This window comes from Narcine bancroftii, chromosome 3 (genome assembly GCF_036971445.1).
Source record: "Narcine bancroftii isolate sNarBan1 chromosome 3, sNarBan1.hap1, whole genome shotgun sequence".
NCBI classification, from domain to species: domain Eukaryota; kingdom Metazoa; phylum Chordata; class Chondrichthyes; order Torpediniformes; family Narcinidae; genus Narcine; species Narcine bancroftii.
Window position 1 is genome coordinate 157,061,047 of NC_091471.1, and position 15,317 is coordinate 157,076,363.

The 15,317-nt window shown below is 44.0% G+C and overlaps 1 protein-coding gene across 4 annotated transcripts in view; it reads left to right on the forward strand.

Annotated features, from left to right (window-relative positions):
• LOC138757740 (protein phosphatase 3 catalytic subunit alpha) overlaps positions 1–15,317 on the forward strand; it is a 427,419-nt gene that overhangs the window by 371,879 nt on the left and 40,223 nt on the right. For all 4 annotated transcript variants that reach the window (XM_069925516.1, XM_069925514.1, XM_069925513.1 and 1 more), the window contains one exon: positions 4,635–4,729. In XM_069925516.1, the coding sequence (XP_069781617.1) occupies positions 4,635–4,729 (95 nt within the window). The remainder of the gene's footprint in view (positions 1–4,634; positions 4,730–15,317) is intronic.

The following is a 15,317-nucleotide window of genomic DNA, read 5'->3' on the forward strand; positions in this document are numbered from 1 at the left end:
CCTCAGGTTGAGATTGTAAATTGGAGAAAAGCCAACTTTGAGGAAATGAGAAAAGATCTAGAATGCATGGATTGGGATAAGTTATTTTCTGGCAAGGGTGTGCGAAGTAAATGGAAGACCTACAAAAGTGAAATTTTGAGAGTGCAGAGTTTGTAATTAAAGGCAAGGTTAGCAGGCATAGGGAACCTTGGTTTTCAAGGGATATTGGAGATCTGGTTTGGAAGAAGAGAGAGGTGTATAGCAGGTATTACAACATGGATCAAATGAGATACTTGAGGAGTTCAAAAAATGCAAGAAACCCTCAAGAAAGGAATCGGGAAGTCTAAAAGAAGACATGAGGTTGCTTTGGCAGACAATGTAAAGGAAATCCTAAGGGTTTCTAAAGGTACATTAAGAGCAAAAGAATAGTAAGAAACAAAATTAGTCCCTTTTGAAGATTAGAGTGGTTGGCTTTGTATGGAGCCAAAAGAGATGGAGGAGATCTTAAATGTTTTTTTTCATCAATATTCACTCAGGAAATGGGCACAAAATCATGGGAAGTAAGAAAAACAAGCAGTGAGATCATGGAACCTACACAGATTAAAGAGGAGGAAGTGCTTGCTGTCTTAAAGGAAATAAGGGTGGATAAATCCCCAGGGCCTTGAGAGAGGCCAATGTAGAAATTGCAGGGGTTCTGGCAGAAATATTTAAAATGTCCTTAGCCAAGGGTGTGGTGCCATAGGATTGGGGGTAGCTCACATTGTTCCGTTGTTTAAAAAAGGCTCCAAAAGTAACCCTGGAAATTATAGGCTGGTGAGCCTGATATCAGTAGTAGGTAAATTATTGGAATGTGTTGTAAGAGATCGAATATACAATGACTTTGATAGCCAGAGACTAATTAGGGATAGTCAACGTGGTTTTATGCGTAGTAGGTTGTGTTTAACCAATCTACTAGAGTTTTTCGACGAAGTTACCAGGAAGGTTGATGGAGGAAAGGCTGTAGATGTTGTCTACATGGACTTTAGTAAAGCCTTTGACAAGATCCCACATGGGAGGTTAGTCAGGAGGGTTCAGACGGCAGGTATTCATGGTGAAGTAGTGAACTGGATTCAACAATGGCTGGAAGGGAGTAGCCAGAGAGTAGTGGTGGAAATTGCTTCTCAGACTTGAGGCCTGTGTTCCTCACAGTGGGACCATTGTTTGTCATCTATATAAATGATTTGGATGATAATGTGGTAAATTGGATCAGCAAGTTTGCAGATGACGCTAAAATTGGCGGTGTTATGGACAGCGATGTAGGTTTTCAAAGCTTGCAGAGGGATCTGGATCAGCTGGAAGAATGAGCTGAAAAATGGCAGACGAAACTTAATGCAGATGAGTGTGAGGTGTTCCATTTTAGAAGGACAAACCAAGAACATACATGGTAAATGGTAGGGCACTGAACGGAAGGATCTGGGAATACAGATACATAATTCCCTGAAAGTGGCATCATAGATTGATAGGGTTATAAAGAGAGCTTTTGGCATATTGGCTTTCATAAATCAAAGTATTGAGAATAGGAATTGGGATGTTATGGTAGGGTTGTATAAGACATTGCTGAGGCCAAATTTGGAGCAATGTGTGCAGTTTTGGTCACCTAAGGATAGGAAAGATATCAATAAGATAGAAAGAGATCAGAGAAGATTTACTAGGATGTTGCCCAGATTTCAGGAAGTGAGTTACAGGGATAGATTAAACAGGTTAGAACTTTACTCCTTGGAGCGTAGAAAAATGAGGGGAGATTTGAAAGAGATATTTAAAATTGTGAAGGGGATAGACAAAGTAAATGTTCATAGGCTTTTTCCTCTGAGGGTAGGTGAGATACAAACCAGAGGACATGGGTTAAGAGCAAAAGGGGAAAAATTTAGGGGGAACTTTATGCAGAGTGGTGGGAGTGTGGAATGAACTGCCAGCTGAAGTGGTTAATGTGGGCACAATTTTTACATTTAAGAAGAATTTGGACAAGTACATGGATGGGAGAGGCATGGAGGACTATGGGCTAGGTGCAGGCCAGTGGGACTAGGCAAAAAAAATGGTTCAGCACAAACTAGAAGGGCCATAGGTTAGCAGGGTTGGCACTTTTCTCTTTGGAGTGTAGAAGAATGAGAGGAAACTTAAGGTCTACAAGATTCTGAGAAGCATAGATAGGGAGGAATAGATAAGACAGCCAGTGCTTTTTTCCCAAGATAAAAATAGCAAACATCAGAGGACATGAGTACAAAATGAAGGAGGGAAGTTTAGGGAAGACATCAGGGTTTGTTTTTTTACACAGAGAATTGTGGGTGCCTGGAATGCCTTGCCAAAGATGGTGATAGAGACTGAAATATTAGGGGCATTTAAGAGACTATTAGACAGTCAAATGGATGGAATAAAAATAGAGCGTTACAGAGTAGGGAGGATTTATTTTGTTTTAGGAATATAAGGTCGGCACATTGAGGGCCAAAGTGCCAAGATTTTGCTCTAATGTGCTATGGTCTAACCTCCCCATCCAAGTACTTGAGCACTTAACATGGTGAAGCAGAAACAAGGGTGCAGTGCCCACTCCTGTTCCTTATGTTCTTTTTTTATTGCAACAAATGCTGCCTCTTTTTCTCTCTGGATACTGCCTGGCCTGCTGAGGTATTCCAGCTGTTGTCTTGGTCTGGAATTGGAGCTTTGTTCTCCCGTTAACATTGAGAGAAACACAATGGGATGCAGATGGTGTAATTATTGTAAAAACACTGAAATGCTGGAGGAACCCAGCAGATTTATTCAGCATCTATGGTAGACAAGGATATATTGCTGACGTTTCGGGCCTGAGTCCTTCAAGGGAAAATCAGAAAAGGCAGAAGTAGGATATGTCAGAAAGACTGCCCTGCCCCCCTCCACCCCCACGCTCAACAAGGACAGGATATCTCTTGTCCTCACCTACCATCCCACCAGCCTCCAACACGTCCTCCTCCACCATTTCTGCAACCTACTACATGATCCCACCACTAAACATATATTCCCCTCTCCTCCCCTCTTTGCCTTCCAGAGGGATCACTCCCTCCGTGACTCCCTTGTCCATTCCTCCCTCCCCACCAATCATCCCCTTGGGCCCTACCCCTGTGACCTCAGGAGATGCTCTCTGATGATCTGGCATGGAAGTCCTCAATCTGGGTGACGATGCAACGGAGGCAGAAAAATTGAGATCTCCCAGTGGCCACCCATTTCAATTCGCCATCCCATTCCCTTGCTGACATGTTTGTCCATGGTCTTGTACTGCCAGTGAGACCACCCGAAAATTGGAGGAACAACATCTCATTTTCCGACTGGGCCCCCTCCAACCAGATGGCTTTAATACTGACTTCTCTGGCTTTCATTAAAACCATCCCCTTGCTTCCCCCATCTCTCTCAATTCCCTGTCTCCTTTCACACATTCATGATAAATTCTATCTAGTCCCTTATCACATCCAATTGACACCTCTTGTTGGTCTGGATTCCTCCCCCATTGTTTGAATTCTGAGACTTTTTGATATATCCTGAATCTGTCTTTTCTGATTTTTCCTTAAAGAAGAGCTCAGGCCCGAAATGATGGCAATATATCTTTGTCTCTTATAGATGCTGAATAAAGCAGCTGAGTTCCTCCAGCATTTTGGTGTTTTTACTCCTGTTAACATCCACCAGACTCTTCTGCACTTGTTGAATTTGCTCTTCTAGTTCAGTCCACACTGCACAACAACTTTGAGTCTGGCCAGAGAGATGGTCTTGACATTAACTGATTGGTTTCCTGTGCATCCTAATTGTATTCTACAACCTTGAATTTGTTTTACTGTTTAGCAAAATAACTTTTATTTTAAATATTCCAAAGACCCAAACAGCAGTATTATCACACAAGGTTTGACTTAGCTACATAAAGCTTCTTATAATAAATGACCAGGAACTTGCTGAAATAAGTTTCTTTCATTACAGTTCCATTATTTAAATGCCTGCCCTGCCCTGCACATGATCACATCTAGTGCATTATGAGCATTAACCAGCAATCTTGTACATTTCACCCTTCCATCTCCCCCCACACCAGCTCCCATAGCTGCCACGTTTCCTGGTAGAGAAAAAAACGTAAGTTTGGAAATGTTTACTTCAGCTATGGACACTAGTCTAAAGGAACCTGATAAAACACTGAACTTCAACCCTGCAGGCTGTGCCAGCCAGGAAAACAGAGGCAGTGTCAGGCAGCTACCTGAACCACATTATCAGAGTCTTGACGACTGTCTTTCTGGGCATGCTTTCAGCCACAAATTAAAATACAGACATGACATTGTTCAGAAGCCAAAAGATGCCACTTTCGTTCACACACATGGCTTATGGCATTGTGGAACTGGTACTGGGGGCAGACTTCCCCAGATATTCCCACGACTTACCTTGGAATGGGATTTGTTCTCAGATGGGAGTAAACCCTATTTACTCGGGTTCTGCTTAAAAGTGTCAATCATGTGCTTAACTTTCCATTTTCAATGGTATGCTCACCAAAAAAATGAACCGGATTTGTCATTTGAATTTCTGTAATCATCGGAGAATGGACATTGGCAAATAGCTTTGTCTATGACTGCATGTGTTAAACATTAGTTAAGACTGTATTCTTGTGATCTTCATAGGTATCGAATGTACAGAAAAAGCCAAACCACGGGCTTTCCCTCACTAATTACCATCTTTTCAGCTCCCAATTACCTGGATGTCTACAATAACAAAGGTATGGGAATACGAATCACTTGCATTATCTGACAGCAACTTAATTAGCAGCAAGGCTAGACCTTTCAAGCTTGCTCCACTGTAATGTATCTAATTGTATCCTGAACTCTGCATTCCTGTCGCCCATGGTAGTCCTTCACCACTTTGCTTATTTAGAATCCTTCCACTTGTCTTAAAAAATATTCAAGGTCTCTGCTTGACACTTTAAGATGATTTAAAAAGAGTCTTGAACCTCAGAAAATATGTCTGCTCTTTTTTTCAATTGTTCAAGTTTACATTATTGTTACATGTTCTAAGGAACAATGAAAAGGCTAGTTTTGAATGTTATCCAGCAAATCTACAAGAGAATGAAATACAATAGAGTTGGGTTGCAGTGAGAGATCAGTTAGAACGGAGGAAAGGCACATTATTTTACAAATATAATTACACAATTTAGTGTGAGGTATGTTCATTAGTCTGATTGAGCAGGAAAGAAACTGTCCTTAACTCTGGTGGTGCCTGTTTTCACACTCTTGAATGTTCTTCCCGTTAGGAGGAGAGTGAAGAGAGTATGGTTGGGGAAGGATGAGTCATTTAGAGTGATGGTTCCTTTACTGAGGTATAGATGGAGTTGCTGCAGGGAAAATTATGGTCTCATCTGTATTCAAAATTCTCTGTAGTTTCTTGAAGTCTTGAGCAGAGCATTTTCTGCATCACACAATGATGCATCCTGACAAGATACTCTTATGGTGCATCATAAAGGTTGTTGAGGGACATCAAGGACATGCCAAATTTTCTTGGCCCCAGGGAAGTAGAGATGTTGCACCTTGGTGGTCATGTTGTCATGGATGAACCAGCACAAGTAGCTGGAGATGTTTACTCTGAGGAACTTAAAGCTGTCTACTACCTCCACCTCAAGGCCAGTGAAGTGGATAGGAGTGAGCTCTACTCCTCTTCCTGAAGTCAATGACGTTGAGAGAGAATTTGTTCTAACACCATGCCACTAGATACTTTCGGTATTCTATCTCATCATTGCCTGCAGCAGTGGTGTCATCTGTGAATTTGTAGATAGAGTTGGAGCAGTGTTTGACCACATAGTCATGTACTGTGCCTTCTATAATGTTTGGGACAAATAAACTTTTTTTGTTTATTTGCCCCTGTCCTCCACAGTTTTAAATTTGTAATCAAACAATTCACATGTGATTAAAGTGCACATTCCAGATTTTATTCAAGGTTGTTAGTATGCATTTTGGTTTGACCATGTAGAAATTACAGTACTTTTTATATATATAAATAATTATATATATATATATATTATATATATAGTCCCTCTCATTTCAGGGCACCATAATGTTTGGGACATTTGCCTTCACAGGTGTTTTTGTGAGTACTCAGGTATGTTTAACTGGTTCATTGGTGCAGGTATAAGAGAGCTAGGCTTGCTTCTAAGCTTTTGATCACCTTTGAAGACTGTAGTTGCCATTTTTCAACATGAGGACCAGAGTTGTGCCAATGAAAGTCAAAGAAGCCATTAAGAGACTGAAAAACAGGAACAAAACAGTAAAAAAACATTGCCCAAACCTTAGGCTGACCAAAATCAACAGTTTGGAACATCGTTAAGAAGAAAGAGCATCCTGGTAAAGGAAAAAAGTGTCCTTGTCCCAAACATTATGGAGGGCATTGTATGTACAGAGACTACGGTATGCAGTGTTGTGGGATCCCCAATGATGAGTGAGATCATAGAGGAGATGTTGTCTCCAATCGCCATGGAACACTACAGTACAGAAACAGGCCCTTCTGTGTTTTTTAGTCTGTGCCAAGCTATTTATTCTGCCTAGTCCCATCAACCTGCTCCCGGACCATACCCCTTCCATCCATGTACCAATCCAATCTTCCCTTTAATGTCAAAATTGGACGTACATCCACCACCTCTACTGACAGCTTGTTCCACATTCTCACCAATATCTGAGTGAAGAGGTGCCCCCTAATGTTCCATGTCCTCTACTTCTTGTCTCACTGAACCTCAGTGGAAGAAGCCTGTTTGTACTTATGCTATCTATACCCTTCATAATTTGGTATATCTATATAATATCTCCCCTCATTCTTTGATGCTCCAGTGAATAAAAACCTAACCCATTGAACCTGTAATTCAGCTCCTCGTCCTGGCAACATTCTTGTACACTTTCTCTGCACTCTTTCAACCTTATTGACATATTTTTTTTGTAGGTAAGTGACTAAAAGTGCACAGAATAATCCAGATTTGGCATTACCAATGTCTTATACATCTTCACTATAACATCTCAATTCCTGTATTCAATGCTTTGATTTATAAGGCCAATATGCCAAAAGTTCTCTTTATGACCCTATCCACCTGTGACACAATTTTCACTTTTTTTATTCCCAGATCCCTCTATTCCACCACACTCAGTTCCCAATTTTATTATCTGAGTTTCCTGGTTACATTCTACCTTGGTTAGTTCTCCCAAAATGCAGCACCTGACGCTTGTCCAAATTAAATTCTATCTGCCTTTTTGCACCCCATTTTTTCAGCTGGTCCAAATCCCTTTGCAAGCTTTTAAAGCCTTTCTTGTGCTCCACTGCACCCCAATCTTTGTGTTATCTGCAAATTTGCTGATCCATTTTCCCCTATTATCACAGTCATTGAGGCAATCATCTACCACCATCTACTCTTGCTTCTCCTGCAAAGCCAATGTTTTACCCATTTTACTGCCTCATGCTCGATACTGAGTAACTGAACCTTCTTGACCAACCTCCCATGCTGTAACTTGTCAAATGTCTTACTAAAGTCCTCATTAACTTTCCTGGTAACCTCCTCAAAAACTCTTATCAATCATGATCTACCATGACAAAGCCACGTTGACTATCCCTAATGAGTCCCTGTTCATTCATGCACTTGTGTAGTCCACTGCTACAAAGAAAACACACACACACACACACACACACACACACACACACAGTGTGGCAGGTTAAGCTCACTCCTTTATTAGGGCTGGAAAGGCTACTTTTTATACTATTCAAGTTCCTGCCGTTTTTTTTTTGTTGATTGACTGAGTCACCTATATGAATAACAAAAGTGGGCGGGAATGTCTATGCATATGAATGCCCTTCTTCCCTAGCCTGTTTCTGCTGAGTTAGCTGGGCAGCTTGACCAATGCCATTGGTCTGATGCTGCCCCAGCTTCTACCCCCACCAGTTAATTGTCCTGGGAGTCGCTTTAGCAATCTCTGACCACGTCTGGTGCCGCGCGATGTGCCGGCCTGATCTCCGCAATTGCGGGCCGCCACACTTGTATATTTGTATATTGTTGTGGGGTCACTACTGCTAAAGCCAGGTTATAGCTCCTGGACTATAGCTCAAGACTCACAGAAGAAAGAAGACACACACACTGGTAGAGTGTATTTGAAACTGACTTTATTTAGGGGCAGCTCTGCCTTTTATAGTGATCTCGGCCGCATCACCATTTGGGCGTGACTTAAGCAAACCGGCCACCGATTGGTCAGTTGCAGCCCGATTGGGCCTGCTGGGATCCACTGGCGGTGATTGGCCAGTTTCACCGTTCCACCATCGGCCTATGGAAATAGGCAACTCAGCCCGTGTGAGGTCTTGCCGGTCACTGCATTCGATTGCCATTTCCAGTGTTTACCTGAGGGCACGACCCCCCCCCCCCCGAACCGCCAATCGGGACCCCTGCGTCATGGGGTCAGATGGGTGATGGGCTGGTCAGAGTCTAAGCAGACCAGTTTCAACTGGTTGATGGTAAATTTTTCTTCTCTGCCAGAACACAGGTGGAGCCGTTGTTTATTATGAGACAGTATGGCCCCTTGAAAGGTCTCTGGCTTCTCGTAAGGTCTCTTGCAGTCGGCCAAGTCCTTGGGGTTTGTACGTGTGCGGCTGGCCATGGACTCTGGGCTTGGTGGGGGCCAGGGTGCCTAGGTGCTTGTGAAGCTGGGACAGTGTGGTCACTGGGGGCTCCTCTAATTTCTCAGGGGTCGATACACGTTCGCCCAGTATGACCAGGGCATACCATAGAGCAACTCTGTGTAGGATACCTCTAGGTCTATCTTGGGTGTAGCTTGAATTCCCAACAGGACCCAGAGAAGCTCATCAACCCAGTCAGCCTTACCATTAAAGCCACCTTGAGGTGTCTGTGAAACCTCTCCACCAACCCGTTGGCCTGCAGGTGATATGCCATGATGTGGTGGAGTTGTGTCCCCAGGGCTTGGGCTAAGGCGGTCCACAGACTAGAAGTGAATTGGGCCTCACTGTCTGAAGTGTTGCATCTGTGGAAGCCTCCAATAGTGGCATTGCCTCGGGCCATCTGGTCACCTGGTCAACCAGCTTGAGGAGGTAGCATGTGCCTCTGGACGCAGGTAGGGGCCCAACAATGTCAATGTGCACGTGGCTGAACCAGTGATGTGCGGGCTCAAATGTCTGTAGGGACCCCTTGGCATTGGTCAGAATTTTGAACAACTAGCAATGACTACAAGTCCTGGCCCATAGCATGGCCTCTTTGCATACGTACCTGCTTGCCACCATCTTAACAGTAGTCCTGATAGCAGGGTGAGCCAACTTATGGACTGAGTCAAACACTCGCTTTCTCCATGCAGCTGGAACAACAGGGAGAGGTTTACCCATCGAGGTGTCACAGAGCAGTGTGCGATTGCCGGGGGCGATCTGGACGTCCTCCAGGTGTAAAAAGCTGGTGAGCGCTGTCCGGTACGCCGGAGTGTAAGGGTCTGCCTGCTGCGCCTCTCCCAGGGCCATATAGTCGATGCCAGGGTTAGGGTTGTGCACCGCTGAGATAGCTAGCCAGGATAGGGCGTCGGCCACTATGTTGGATTTACCAGCTATATGCTCGATGTCCATAGCAAATTCAGAGATGTAGGACAGGTGCTGCTGTTGCCTTGCTGACCACGGGTCGGACACCTTACGGAAGGCGAACGTAAGGGGTTTGTGGTCCATGTAAATTTTGTACTTCCTGCCCTCCAGGAAGTATCGAAAGTGCCAAATTGCCAGGTATAAGGCTAACAATTCTCTGTCAAAGGCACTGTACTTGAGCTCTGGTGGCCTGAGGTGTCTACTGCAAAAGGCCAGCAGTTGTCAATGTCAATCAACCAGCTGTTTAGGTACAGCCCCTACCACTGTGCTGGAGGCGTCTATGATGAGGGCGGTCGGGACATCGGTCCTGGGGTGCACGTGGAGGGCAGCGTTGGCTTGGGCGTTCTTAGTGGTCTGGAACGCCTCAGTGGCCTCTTGGGTCCATTGTAAGTTTTTATTGGGCCTTGCCATGAGGGGAAAGAGTTGGCTCATGATGCGTGCCACTGCAGGTATGAACTGGTGATAGAAGTTGGCCATACCTGTAAACTCCTGTAGTCCTTTCACCGTTGAAGGCATGGGGAAAGAGCGGATAGCCTCCACCTTCACTGGCAATGGTCTGGGCCTGAGACGATCGATTCGATGGCCCAGGAAATTGATAGTCTCTTGGCCAAATTGGCACTTGACCAGGTAGATAATGAAGCCACAATTGTTCAGCCTGGAGGTGCGCTCAACGCAAGTGTGGCTGGCGATTACAATATCGTTGAGGTAGACGAATGCAAAGGGAAGATCTCGGCCCACCATGTCCACCAATCTCTGGAAAGTCTAAGCCGGATTTTATAACCCGAAGGGCATGCGGAGGAATTCAAACAATCCAAAAAGGGTTATGATGGCCGTCTTTGGAATGTCATCTGGGTGAACCGGGAACTGGTGATAGCCCTTGATGAGGTCCACCTTTGAAAATATCCATGCCCCCTGTAAGTTCGCAGTAAAGTCTTGAATATGGGGCATGGGATACCTGTCCAGAACAGTGGCCTCGTTGAGGCAGCAGTAGTCATCGCATGGCCTTCAGCCACTCACTGACTTGAGGACCATGTAGAGGGGTGAGGCCCAGGGGCTATCAAAATGCCCCACGATGCCCAGTTCCTCCATATTTTTAAATTCGATCCTGGCCCAGTTAAGTTTTTCAGGGGGGATGCGGCGCACCCTAACGTGGAGGGGAGGGCCCTCAGTCATGATCTGGTGCCTCATTCCATGTTTGGATTCTGCTGAATGGAAGTAGGGAAATCTGTCAGGATCTTGACGAACTCGTGGGTGGCAGTACTCACCGAGTGCAGGTGGAATGTCCGGGCGTGTACCAGTTGACACCCCTTGATGTCCATTAGGAAGGAATGGGCCCTCAGGAAGTTGGCACCTAAAAGTGGTTGCTGCACTCTGCCACGGTGAACTTCCAGGTGAACTGGCAGTGCCCAAAGCAGAGGGGCATGGAACAGGTGCCCAAAGTCCAGATACTGGAGCCATTTGTCACCCAGAGTTATCAGCCTATTTTGCTGCAGCAAGGCTCGAGGCTGGTCGGGGTGGATGACGCTGTATTGTGCCCAGTGTCCACTAAGAAGCGTCAGCCCAACAGCGAGTCCGGTATGTGTAGGAGGCTTTGCGGTTAGCTGTCGTCACAGCATTTAACGACGGCCGGCCTGGATATTTCCCTGGAACGCACAGGGGGAGCAGCATCAGAACCCCACCATTGATGATAATAACAATACAGCTCATTGGTGGGCCATCTTGTCCGGTTGATCGGTTGGTCAGACTGTTAGTCGGATGGCCAGTCAGCGTTCCTCATGGCCGAGGGCTGTTGGCATGGTGTTGTCACCTGATCGATCGAAGCGCAGGCGTCCCTCTTCACCGCCCATAGCATGTCTGCTCGCGGGTCCACTTTCCTGTCCACTCAAGATTTCAGCATCTACAGCTTTCTCTCACTTTTTTTTGTCTGTGCACTGTGCAGTATTTTATCCATATCTGGTTATAAGTCAACTACATTCATGGATCTGAAAACTCACATAAACCAGTCTTGAAAAGAATGACAGATTTTATTCCCTCAGGGACATTAGAAAAATAGTTGGCTTTTATAGCTTCCAGTAAACTTTTCAATTAGTTAATTTCAATCGTAAAATGAAAAAAAAACAGACACAGAATATGTTTTTTTTCCAATTTGATCTAAGTCATCACATTTCCCTTATCCTCTACCCCCAATTACTGTAGTTACTGTTTATTATGTCAAAGCTCTTACTGATTTTGAATTCCTCCATTAAATCATCTCGTACACTTCTCTGCTGGGAAGGAAATAACCTCACCTTCCCCCAGCATCTCCTCAGAACTGAAATCTTTATCCTGTGAACAGTTCTAACAAATCTCCACAACTCTCCAAGGCTCCCAACTCGTATGGGACTCAAGGTTGGGTGGATTGTAGCTGGGGCCAAACATTGTTAAGATAACCATCTTGATTTGCATCTGTTACTGTCACCAGGAATTCATGGGAATTTTCTGCTCAGCCTTGGAGATGTTTTGACATGCTGCACCCCATATGCTTGGTATGCAGTTACTTAAATCAACTACAATGAGGGAAAGACTGAAGCCCCTTAAACCTTGTGATGTAGTCTCATCGGTCCTGCATTTGCACTCTTTCTATAGTGATCCAACTCAAAACATTCTTTTTCTCCAAAGGATACTGCTTGACCTGCTGAGTTCCGCCAGCAAATTGTTTTTTGCTCCAGATTCTACCATCTGCAGTCTCCTATGTGTCTCCTTCCACGAACTTGGAGGGTTTTGTAAGTGAAAGGTCAGCAAACCTCTTTCTGTTTCCTGAAAAAATCTAGGGCTTGCATGGAAGCTTTGGGGCCCTGCCAGGAAAAACATTTCAAATTAAAGTTTATTTGTCATCCTATTGAACCTGTACAACCTGACGAAATAGTATTTTCTGGCTCACTATGCAGAACAGTTCAAAACAAACATATGGAAAAAACACAGATAAACGATACATATTCACAGTACATAAATAAAAATAAATTATTAATAAATAGAAGAGTTGATTTAGTTGTCATTCAGCACCCTCACTGCCCTCAAGAAGGCACCGTTCTTCAGCCTGGTGGTTTTGACTCTGATACTTCTGTATCTTTTTTTCCTGATGGGAGTAGCTGGAAGTTGCTGTGTGCAGGAATGAGAGGTGTCCTCCCAGATTTTGTGAGCTTTCTTTAAGCAACGATCCAGGTACATCACATAGATGGATAGGAGGGGAGACCCCAGTGATCCTCTCTGCCACTTTTATGATGCAGTGAATTAATCTCTAATTCCATCTTCTGCAGCTACTGTATTACACAGTGATGCAGCCAGCCAAAATGCTCTTGATAGAGTGCCAATAAAAAGTTGACAGATTAGTGGCCGGTAGCCTTGGCCATCTCAGCGTTTTAAGGAAGTGCATTCTCCAGGTGGGTCAGGATGGAGTGGCAGGACAAGCCGATCGCATTATCAATGGAATGGATCTATCTGTAAGCAAATGGAATTGGTGCAGTGTCTCCGGGAGGTGCACATATGCTCTAAGTATTTCATAATGGTAGAAGTCAGTGCCACTGGTCGGTAGTTGTTGAGGCCTGTTACTGTCCCCTTCCTATTGGGATGATGTGGCTGCCTTGAAACCCACAGGACGGTGGACTGCTACAATGATGTGTTGAAGATCTCCGTAACGACCTCCATTTGTTGGTCTGTACAGTCTTCAGTACCTGGCAGGGTATGTTGGCTGGTCCCGCTACCTTCACCCTGGATAGGATTCTCCTCACCTCATCTATGGCTCCACAAGGGGCTTGTTGTTGAAGGGAAAATGGAGATTTTTTTGGCGTCAGCCTGTTCTCGCTGAACCATCTGTAGATGATGTTCAGTCTGTCTGGAAGGGAGCCATTGTTGACATTGACTCAGAAGGTTCTCATGTGATCTGTTATTGTTTTGATACTTTGCTATATGCACCTTGTGTTGTCAGTGTCGCAGAGCTGACTATGAATCCTCTCTATGTACCCAGGCTTTGCCTTATGGATTGTACGGGAGAGATCAGTCCTGGCTGATCTTGTCTTCTGTCCTGAAGGCTGCATCTCAAGCTCTGAGAAGTGCACAGACCTCTGAATCCAACCATGGTTTCTGTTTATCTCTGGCTGTGTAGCATTTTATCTCTGTGACATCTCGATGCACCTGCTGACGTAGCCAGACACTGAGCTCATGCAAGCATCAATGTTTTCCTGAAACAGTTCAAGTCCATAATCGCAAAGCAGGCCCATCAAATCAACCAGAGAAAGGTACTGAGAAGATGGTCTCATTGTTTTCCTAATGATTGGTGAGATTTTCAAAGTTCAACATCAGTGGTGATAACTCTGAAAACTTGGTAGCATCTCAACTCAACATCACAAAAGATTGGTATCAGGATTGTAGTTAAAGCCATCTATTCCTGCCCAAACATAATTGTTTTGCCCAAGTATGACTTTCTCTTTAAATGAAGAATCAACTGCAACAGCAACTTGTGTCTGCAGCGTTTAATGTGTCCAGTGTCCCTTGTTATGACAGTACTTGGCGCCAAGCTCCAGGAGGAGATATTAGGACCTCAGTCAGAGAGGAAGAGAGGTTGAAGGAGGAAATTGGAGAGTTCAGGACCCAGGTAGCTAAGTTTCAGAATACGGAATGAGAGGAGTGTAGAGATTTTGGAGGTTGCAGATACAGTAAAAGGTAATACAAGTGCCTAATCTTTTATCCGGAATCATCGGGACCGAATTTCGGAATCATTTTAGAATGGTGGTCCCTTTAAGTAAATGTGATGTTTCAAAATCGCACAAAACAAGGTGTTAATGAATTTAGATAAACAAAGACCATAAAATACCATAATATCACTAGCATTTTTTTATTTTAAAGTAAAACTTCAAAATAAAACTGGCTCAGACATTGCAGACATCTCACAGTGCAAATGTAGTAAATGCACATTACAGCTCAAACATTGCGTCAGAATGTACTCTTAAGACTTCTTCCAATGTCGTCTGTTAAATTAAGTGGTTTGTGTCTAAGCAGTCTCTTTTTAATTGAATAAACAGCCATAATCTCATGCTCACTGATAAATGAACGTTGTTCCATCCCACCAATTAACTGATCGCACATTTTAACCCTATCATCAATGGGCATTTTTTCCACCTGTGCACACAATGTCTTTGTCTTCATCACTACTCTCCTTGTGCTTATCGGTATAACACCATTTCAGCAATTTCCTCATCACTCAAGGAATGCACAGCATCATTGTCAATGTTCAGCACTTCTTCGATGTCAGCTGTCTCAAGTGTATTTACATGTTCTGCTGCAACACTTTTGGCGTAGGGAATGAGGTTACGATCCTCCTCCTCGTGACTGACACGAAAACCTTCAGTCTTCACCTGTAAGCTCGTTTTCATCAAACATTGTTGACGGCCAAAGTCTATGCCAAGAATGTCTTAATGTTGCTTCAGTTATATTTTTCCAGGCATTAACAAGTCCATAATTTGAGAAGCTTTTTCACCACAGATTTAAAGATATTTTATCCCATCACGCTTCTTACATTTTGCAACCAACCATGTGAATATTCACACTCACCTTCAAGGTTCAGTTCTTCATGGAATTTTTGAGCTTGTTTCATTACAAGCAGACCATTCTTCTTCGTTGTCGTACCCACTCAATAAGCACTCGATCAATATCAACATTTTTGCCAATGCTAAGTT